The sequence below is a fragment of the Haemaphysalis longicornis genome, unplaced genomic scaffold, assembly GCF_048455015.1.
Source record: "Haemaphysalis longicornis isolate Haplotype H1 unplaced genomic scaffold, Haemaphysalis longicornis Haplotype H1 scaffold_1, whole genome shotgun sequence".
In the NCBI taxonomy this organism is placed as follows: domain Eukaryota; kingdom Metazoa; phylum Arthropoda; class Arachnida; order Ixodida; family Ixodidae; genus Haemaphysalis; species Haemaphysalis longicornis.
This window is the reverse complement of record NW_027526203.1, coordinates 109777776-109787942: the sequence shown is the minus strand read 5'-3', so window position 1 is coordinate 109787942 and position 10167 is coordinate 109777776. Positions and strand designations below refer to the sequence as shown.

The window sequence follows — 10167 nt, the reverse complement described above, 5'->3', positions numbered from 1 at the left end:
AATATTATCCCGCCACGCAGGTCAGATAACTTAGACTCTCGACCAAATCAACTTCACACCTGTCAAGTTATGGGCGTTCTCAGTTCGCTTACGCGACGTCTCACAAGCAATATTGCGGCAAGTGGCCACCTTGCCTTCGTAGCAGCAATAAACAGCATTCGTTAGCCGCTTTTAAGACAGTCGCGAAAATACAAAATCAGAGAGTAGCAGATGCGCCTGCCGCGGAGGGAGAATCACCACGGAATGCTTTCAAGTGATGGCTCCCGCGGTGCTTGCTGGCATAAAAGGAACTAGAGGAAGCTGTTTTCAGCACCCTTCTAGGTTACTGAGTCTTTATGAATCTACGGGGCTATCCCAAGTTTCAGTTTTGGAGGATGAGCGCCAGTACGAGAGGTTCTTGCTTTCAGAAGCGCACCCCCATTAATATACACCTTCAACAGCGTGCCCGGAAAGGGTGCGCTTGTTTGGAGGCGAGCCCGCTTGCCGGAGTGCCGCCGGCTTGCAACGGCTGCCTCAGGATTCGGAACGCTCAACGTAAGCTCGAACGGATTCGCTACAAAGCGCGATCATCAGACTTCGTGAAAATGAGGAGCTTTATCTCCTGAAGCGAAAACCAGCGATAACAAGGACAAAAGAAGTGACAAGTTATCGATAAAAAGGAAATGCAGTGTGAGCATACTAGACATAATCCAGTCAATTAGCCATAATGCACTCCGAAATTGAATAAGTACTCTAAGACAAAAAAGCAGTGTTTCCACTGAATCTAATGCGGTAATGAAAAAGATGAACTAAATATTCCTTCGACTTCATTTCTCCTTGCCTTGCGTACTTCATTGAAGTGGTTCTCGGCTACAACCACTGTTGGTTAGCCCAGAATAGGTAAGATATCCTGGCGTGGTGATTCGTGGATATATGACCCCAGTTCTTATAGCGCAAATGATGTAGCTGTAACTCGCCCTATTCGTACAGAAATTTCTCTTACCGGGAGCGGAGTACGTATAATGGAAATAGGAAGCAATGGGAAGCAAGCGGCGATATTCTGACGTCGTGCCTACGCTCGAGTTAAGTCCGGTTTCCGTCTCATCAAAACATTGTGTCACGTTTGCGTGCCCCATAGAGCCGGCCGGAGGCTACGGAGGCCCAGTTCTGTCGCGTAACCGTGTAATTTCCACTCCAGAGCAATGACATCACGCTCGCGTGATACGCTTTCTTTCGTCGACATCATAAAGTGTTCCACGCATCAAGGTCTCGTTATGCCACGCCGCCTCGCTTCTTCGAAGCGAGTGTGGCGAAAACCCTCGGCCGTTCCCTGCTCGCTCCACTGGAGGCCAGCAGCAGTGCGTTACCGGGACTGTCCCCGGCATTTCGAATGCAAGGCCGAACTGAACAGACACAGTCCAGAATGCGTGGACGGCTTGCGAAAGGGCGCGGGGGACTTTTTTTGTCATCATCATCTCTTGCGGCCCGGTGATGTAAGATATAGCGCTGGCGTTCGGCTCGCTCACCGGCATTTAGATTCATCTCAGCGCTTTTCTTTTTCTTGTGCCGTCTATATAAGAACGGCACCTCTTCCCCGCCAGCATACCCACAGAAGAATCTTAGACCAACTTCGCCCTTCGTACCGCCGTTGAAGGAGACAATATTCGCTCGAAAATGAAGGTGAGAACATCCCTTGAAGTGGCAATTTCAGGCTAAAGCAAGCCACTGAAGGTTGAGCAGTGCAACCTTCAATGACTTGAATGGGCGAGGACCGCCACTTGAAAGCCGCGGATAAACAGTGTATCGCGATGTAAAGTTAGCCGAGATTAATTCGTTACAACCAAAACATGGTTCCCAATGTTAAAGACTAGTGAAACTAAGCTTCATTTTCGTGTGACTTCGTGGCGGGAAGAGCTTTTGAGAGGGCTTCTGCTGCTGTGAGGTATTTGAAATGGTGGTCTTTAAGCCAATAACGTATACGAGATCTTGCCCATTCGTTCAAGGTAGGGGTGTTGTGAAACTTTTCTGTGTAGAGCTGTGCTTTTACGTTTTAAATATTTCCGTAACGTCCCAGCTCAGAGTAGCCGAGCCGGACAAGTTTTGTGCACACGGCATCATCGGAAAAGAGCGCGAATCGGACATTTTAATTTAAAGGATGACATGACTCTACGCAGCGCTTATCTCCGTGGCCTCTTCTCGTCCGAAATGTAAATCTGTGCCATTGTCAGCAAATCGGACCGGCCATTTTCTAACGCTATGCTGTACTCTGAATGCTTCTGGGTAGAATACAGAAGGCTTCGGTTGCTTTTCTCTGCTGGAATGCCCCTTAATGTCAAATATGTGTAAATAAGAGAGCAACTTTTTCAATGACTGGCACAAGCATGGAATTTCAGCAAGAGGTATTTTCTGAGATATCCGCTACTCCACGGGAAACAACATGCTTGCATCAGGAAATAGCGCCGCGGAAGCCGCATTTTTTGAAAGCAGGGGTCCTTCGCGTATTTCAAGCGAACTATTCGCTGGGCGGTTCACAGCGATTGTTAATTTACGTTCGTCGTGGAAAGGAAACCCACGGAGCCCGCTTGAAACATATTGCTCGTCACTTTGCATAGACATCGAATATGATAACGCCAGCCGCTATTTAAATTATATAAGAACTACCTGCGCATTCTGAGGTGGTGCCGCTGGTTAACCCCATACATCTGCAGTCACCTTGTAAGGAAAGTGTACGTGAATATAGGGCGCAATTTTTTCTTGGAACCATAGACGTACCCCCAACATAAATAAACTTCCGTGTCGTAAAGTCGAGAATTACATAGGTTATTTAGCTAAAGTTTGAACTTCGGATAGTTTGTGCTGCGGCAACATTCGGACATAAACAGCCTGAAGGCGGGGCAATGATTCCTTGACCTCTCCTAAAAAAGGTAAATGAAATCTTGGCGTATAGCTAACAATAGTAAGAGCCATGTGGTCCACTTCCCTCTGTGTTTAGTTTCATGTTAGTGAGCAGCCTTACAATGGGTGAAGGAAGTTCCACCTCTACCAAAACGCATGATAGGACCATGCAAAATACCATGATTACGAGTATGGATTATTATGATTTTGTAGTGTTGTATTATTTGGTACTCAGGCACCCTGGATTTTGTATTTTTGTATTGTTTGGTACTAATTTTTTGTTTTGTTTGGCACTCAGTAGCGTAAGTCATTGAAGAGCATCATAGCTCGACGCCTTAACTTACGCAAATTTTTGTTGGGTCTCGTTTGGAAACCCAATGCCGCAGATCAGCTTAGATTTGATTGCGACGTGCCTCTCGTATCTTCCCCGCCTCCTGTGTTGAAAGACTAAATTGTATTTTATAGAGTACCGCACTTCTCTATCCTACCCGACCAAAGCTGGAAGCGAAACCCATTAAAATAAAACACTTAAACAGCCTTATGATTTTAAAGTTAAGGTTTTTTGCAATTTTTCATTTCACTTGGGACCATCTTAATTGTTCAACTTTTCTTTGTGGCTCTCGACACTTGGCACGTTTATCTGTGCAGGCAAATTATTCAAGCGTTCAATTTATTCAGACGTATTACCTGCCCACCATCCGTCTCCCTTTCTTCTGCGAGTCATAGTGTGGCACCACTGAAATCTTCCTTCATGAACCTTAGTCGTTATTGGCAGCAAATGCACCACGGCCCGTTTTTTGTACTTTACACCGAAGAGTGAATTCGAATTCTTTCTCTATTGCAGATCACAATAACGTTCCCTATCTACTGAGCCTCCCACCATTTTATTCACTGTTGTTTTTTCTTCTTTTGCTCTTTCCTGGGGCACTAAAATGTTTCGGGACTGATTTCAAACTACGATTTCAATGTTCAGATGGGAGTAGTGGCCAGCAGCCAAAATCGTGCCTTCAGCAATCTCAGTAGCTGTCGCGATCTTAATTTGCCTCGTTGTCATTCCCGTCATCCGTATAGTTGTTGAGCATCGCTGTCGTGGCCGCTGTGTCCTGCTTGGCCATGGCGGGACCGGTCGCTGAGAAGAAAGAGGAGAAGATCGAGGGACGAGGAGGACTCCTGGGAGGCCCCGTCGGTGGCTTCGGAGGCGGCTACGGAGTAGGCCACGGGGGAGGCTTCGGAGGCGGGTACGGAGGCGGATACGGAGGCGGATACGGAGGGCCAGGTTACGGTGGAGCCGGTCTGCTCGGAGGCGCTGGCTACGGCCACACCGCTGCTGGCCACCAAGGAGGCTTCGCGACCGGCGCCCAGGGGTTCAACCAAGGCTCGGGAGGCTTCGCCGCTGGCAACAACTTCCGCAACGTGCAGGGCTACAACAACCAGCAGGGCTACAGCTCGAGTATGGGCTTCTCCAAGACTGACTCGAACAGCTACGGAACCGGACAAGGACAGCACTCCTCGGGTTTCGCTGGTGGAGCTGCCGGACACCAGGCTGGCTTTGGAAGCCAGGGTTTCGGACACGCTGGTGGAATCGGACACGCTGGTGGAATCGGACCCTACTAGAAGAGGTGTGTTATGCGTGTTGTCTGATATGTTGAATAAGACAAATGAAGAGAGCTACCTTCATTTGTACCAACTGATACCCACAATGGCTCTAGAGGCCGTCTTGGGCCGATTTCCCTAAATTGCCAGAAGGAGCCTTGCCAACAGAATTTCGGAAAAATGTTGCCTCAACATGGAACTATTTCTGAGATGCATCTAACCAGAAAGCAAAAGCAAGCAAAAGGATGTCTCTGAGGCAGTTGTTCGTTATGCTCGTTATGGTCAAGCCGGCTGGAACCGTACGGCATTGCAGCATTCCTTGCCTCCCCCCCCTCACACACAAACACTTGGGGGGATTTTGGGATCACATAATTTATTACAATACATTCTATGACCACACATCTTATGAGAACGCATTTACGGCCACACACTTACGGCCACGCATTCGAGAGTTTCTTTACGGTGCCAGAGTAGGGAAAAATAAACTACATACTGCAATCGACGTTGCATCAGCATAATTCATGCATGTGTGCTTTTCGCATTATTGACACCAAATTCTTATCGTCTTTTAGTATTCTAAACGAGTTTACCCAGCCGGATAAAACATTTCAATAGTTTAAGATTTCATGTATCATAAATATTTGACCGATGTTTGATGACCTAAAGCAATCGTGACGCACCAGCTTTTCTTAAATGGTTGCGCTGCAAGAAATACACGATGCAGCAGCCAATAAACAGGCATTTTTGAGAGCCATGGCCCGCTTTTCCTACCATATAAATCAACTTCTTAAGGATAACTACAAATTAGCACCTTTTGGAGCTTTATTGTGAAGAATTTTGCGTTCACGAGAGTATTGAATTGATCCGCTTGTTTACTTGTTTTTTCACACAGGAATGCTGCGAAGATCTAGTCGCCGGTAAGATAACCTGGGATGGTTTTTATGAAGTAGCATTGAGAAGAAATTCCGTCTTTATGTAATTCACGTTAATAAATTATTTTATTGTTTATAAATTCGGCTATTCTGCCTCAATTGTCTCCGTTAACTCTAGCCGCCGTCAGGGGGTACTTGGGGAAAAAAATAAGGGAGATGGAAATACATAGATAGCCTTGAACACGCACGTTAAATTGTTGTTCCCCATTCGCTCTTCTCTACTCTGCGTTAGATTTGAAGGATCCCCGAAACCCTTAGTGAGATTTGTCAACGGAATACTTAAAGCGAAGATGAAGACAAAATACACCTTTATTTAGGTCCAAAGAACTAACCTTCAGTACCTCCCTCAACTCTATTCGATCCACGAAAGACGTTTTTTAAACGAAAAAATGCTAGAAGTACTGAAAACCTTTCGAATTTTGCGCTACAGGGACGTGTGAAGGCCAGAAGTGACGTCTTTCTGGCAAGCAATAAAAACACAATTTTTAGTGGTTAATGGCACGTTAGCATTCAAGTTATGCGATCAAACAAAACTGAATGCCCAAATACAATCGTTCATGCGTCTTAGAGATGGGTTTGTTCGGCGGCCGCCAGTCGCAGGAACAAGACTTCGGGACGTCATACAAAAGTTGCGGGAAAGTAGCTGGGGTGGCGCAACTGTTGCGCATGCTTTCTTTAATATCTGCATGATTTGTTCGAAATTTGTTCCAAATTGTTCGTATTTGTTCGAAATTGGTGTCATTATTACCGGGACAAAACAGTCTTTTTAATGAACCAAACATGCATTTTGTCTTCATGGCCCCTTTAAGCGCCTCCGCTGGGCGATACACCAAGCCCCTATGTAGGAAATGCAACTATAATACGTAAATGCATTGCGGGGAAGAAATCTTTTTCAGGCATTGCATAAGCAGCCTGGTGCCAAAATACGGAAGCCCGAGAACCTTTAAAGTTCTCCGCAAACGACCATGTATCCATAGCGAGCGCTATATATCGAGCCCTTTTAAAGTCGCCTTCGCTAGTATCACGAAGCGTTGCTGGGAAGACATTCTTGAACAGTCCGATACCTTAGGAAGAAATCATAAGGGGCTTTCATTAAAGACCTTTAATAAAATCCATGTGGAGAGTTTTACTTTGAGCACCTACCAAGCCGGCTTCATTAACATAGACAACTTCTTTGTTGGAAATAGATTTTATCGGGGACATTAACATATAAGGAGTCTTTATTATACAAGTTTGAAGGACCTACGGCGCCTCGCATTAAATACCATCATGCATCCCTATGAACTGCTACATTATTATACTCAGTCGAGGCCCCTAAAGTCACCTTCCTTACTGTGTACAAATGGATTGTCTGAAGGCACAATTACAAGTATTGTCTGAATACTATTACAAGTATTTTCAGGACAAAGTTGACACATCAAGCGTTATAGATGGACCGACGGGATTGCACACCCTTTGTTTAAATTTTCTGGGCCACTCCTAAGCCTTCTCGACCACACAGACTTCAAAGAATAAGCTTTACCTTTAAATGTGACAAAATATTTCATGCCAGTAAAAAAAGCAAGGTGTTTTCTCTAGCTTTCAGCAATTCAGCCTCTCTCGGGACGTAAGCTTGTATACTAAATTCTTGGTGGCCTGCGCATTTCCGGCTTGGCATAGAAAATTTTGATAAAGGCTGTACTATTATGAGCAATATGAAAGGGAACAACCCGCCGCGGTGGCTCAGTGGCCAAGGCGTTGTGCTGCTGAGCACCAGGTCGCGGATTCGATTCCCGGCCGCGGCGGCCGCTTTTCTGATGGAGGCGAAAAGCAAAAACGCCCGTGTATACGAGATTTCGGCGCACGTTAAAGATCCCCAGGTGGTCAAAATTAATCCGGAGCCCTCCACTACGGTGCGCCTCATCGCCTGCGCTGCGTCGGCGCGTTAAACCCTACAATCAATCAATCAATATGAAAGGGAACAGAGGAACACGGGGCAAGCATCCTCGAAACAGATTTGGAACGACCATGGGAGCGACAAGCGGGTGGCGCTGTGAAAAACAAAGGGGAAAGGGAGGGCGCTCTTCCACGAACTGTTGGCACTCCCACCACGCTGGCATTTCTACAAAGCAGCAGGTCAGGTCATTTCGCTGATAATATGGCATCGCCCGACAGCCGATAAAACGCACGGCGGGAATGGGAACAGTTGTTAGAACAGCGTCCCCCTTTCCACTTTGTTTTCGACTGCGGCCGCCGCGTATCACTCATTGCTGGGTGTGAGGGCGTTTTCTGCGCGTTGCGGTGTTTCCTTTCATATTGCTCGTAATAGCACACTGAGTTCATGTAGAAATGTCGAAGCAGTGAAAAAAACATTGCAAATTATCCGAAACGGAACGCTGAAATAGTTACAAAATTTTTTTTATCAGTTTACATTTTTACGTCACAGGTTTTTTAAATGAAGCTAATATTTAACCTGTTTGATTCACTTCAGAACGTCCATCATCTTGTGTTACCAGCTGCAATTCTTCGATATAGAATATATTCACTTTCTTACAACACTTTTTTAGAAATTTACTTCGCTCGGTGCCAACGCCTTCCGAGAGCTGGTATCCTACGCCAAATAACTATCACAGAAATAACGCTCATTACAGTGGTACACAATCATCTGTAAAGCTGAAGTTTTGTATGTTTTAAGTGTCGTGCACACGGGATGATAAAAAACCTTAAGGCCTTCGCAAAACATGGTATGTCAAACCTTGTTTTTTTTTCCATATTGTCCCCTTGGTGGTTTAGGTAGTTTTAAAGCCCGTGCTAAATTAATACAAAATATGTTCTAATTGCCCTCCTGCGCGCCGAAGCGGTACACATGGGCTTTAAAGCACACCGTAGTTGAAATACAGCGGATTGATGTCGACGCACTCTAGATGCAAGTAGGGTTAGTGCGTGTAAATAGCCACTAACGGGAGTTTCCGTTTTAACCCAAAATCGTTCAAGGCTTCATTTCGCGAAAATCCAGGCATCGGCCTTATTGAGGAATGCTTCCCCACAAAGCCGATGGTGCTAAGAGAAAAATGTAAGTAAAATAAAAAAATCAAAGCCCCTTCCTTCTAACGAGCAAGATGTAATTAAAACGCGAAGTTGTCGCTGCGCGAAATTAACTAAGTGGGCGTTTGTGATTGACTTGCTTGAATTAGATTTATTTCGAAGTCCGAATAGCGCAGAGTATACGCTTACAAAATCCCCACTGCTTCGTCCATGTCGGTATGGGAAGAAGAAGACGCCGTTCCGAACGGCTGTGTTTTCTATGCTCTCTGCTGGGAACAGCGCATCGGCCAATTGTACCGAGGTTCTACTTCGTCCGGATCTGACACGGATAACTACAAGATCATTCTTCCTCGTCTCCCAACCGGTAATGTTGTCCTGAACACTGTTTTCCTGCATGCAGACTTGAAAGGCCGTCGATACCGTGCTCCCGACTTTAGGGATGCCCTGGTTCAAGTGATAAACCTTCGTGACGTAGTGTGCATTGGTGAATATCAAATGAGTCACGTGTGGATGCTTACTTGCACCTCGAGCGTCGTGAAGCGCAAGTTATTTCAGCTTCAGCACATCACCATCAAGGGACTCAAGTGTATGGTGTTTGACCCCGACTCAAGGAACAGAAAAATCAAGTTACTTTGGATGCCGCGTCACATGGAGAACCATCGGATTACAGAAGCTCTTGAGCCATTTGGAAGTACCCAACCCATCGTCCGCGAAATGCGGTGGTGTCCAGGTATGGACCACATGGAAACAGGAGCTCGGGAAGTGTCCCTTATACTTAAGAACGGTGGCGCATATGATGGACATTTATGGAAGCCAGTGCCTTGTTCTGATTCCTGGTCGGCCACCTCTTTGTCTGCGTTGCAGCAGGATTGGACATGTGCGGAGACAGTGCCGAACACCCCGGTGCAGCGAGTGTAGGGGACATGGTCACACCGCTGAGAGATGCGTCATGACATACGCTGACAAGCTCCGCCAAGGTCAGGAACCATCGACCGATGAGAACCTCTCCGCCCATGTAATGGACCTCACGGAGGTCGTTGATGCGACAGGAGAGATTAGCCAGTCGATGCTGTCGGAAAACGTGATGGCTGTGCCTACGGCTCCTTCAGCAGGAGAAAACAAGGATATGTGTCCACCTCCAGTGTCCCCAGATCGTGAGCAGGATGGGGGCTCCCATCACAGCCAGTCTAAAGCAACGTCATGCGACCAGCAGCAGGAAGAGCAAATGGACACGCATCTACTGCCTCCAAATGACACGGTGGTTGACGAACACACTGTAGTGCCCCTTCCGGCAAGCGATAGCGATCGCAGCGACATGGCTTCTGGGGATGTTGACGCTGACGATATTTCATACCCATCGTGGTACTGCCTGAGGACGTTTCGGGTGCTAGCAGTGGACCGATGAAGAGATCAGCTCCAGCTGACAGCGAAAACAAACCATCCAGTGCCGGCAAAAACAGGCGTCCACTGTTTTGGACCATGCTGACACGGCCACCGGGGTTAGTGGAGGCGTGCCCCTGGCCGGCTCCAAGAAGCAAGTTAAGCCTCGAACGCCCAAGGCAAGCCGCAAGGGTGGTTCAGCTAGAGGAGAAATTACGTAAGCTGCTCCAACGGGATGGAAAATGTCACGGCATTGCACGCTGCCACACTTAATGTGAGAGAACTCAGGAACAGGAGAAGACAGTATCAGCTCTTACGTCTCCTTAAACGGATGGACGTAAGCATCGCCGCTATTCACGAGACA

At 46.8% G+C, this 10167-nt stretch overlaps 1 protein-coding gene across 1 annotated transcript; it reads left to right on the top strand.

Moving 5' to 3' along the window:
• Positions 1-1510: 1510 nt before the first annotated feature.
• LOC144179057 (uncharacterized) lies at positions 1511-5479 on the top strand. The gene is made up of 3 exons (XM_077707245.1): positions 1511-1659; positions 3946-4493; positions 5360-5479. The coding sequence occupies exons 1-2, from the start codon at positions 1654-1656 to the stop codon at positions 4486-4488; spliced, it is 549 nt and encodes a 182-aa protein (XP_077563371.1). The 5' UTR covers positions 1511-1653; the 3' UTR covers positions 4489-4493; positions 5360-5479.
• Positions 5480-10167: the final 4688 nt, after the last annotated feature.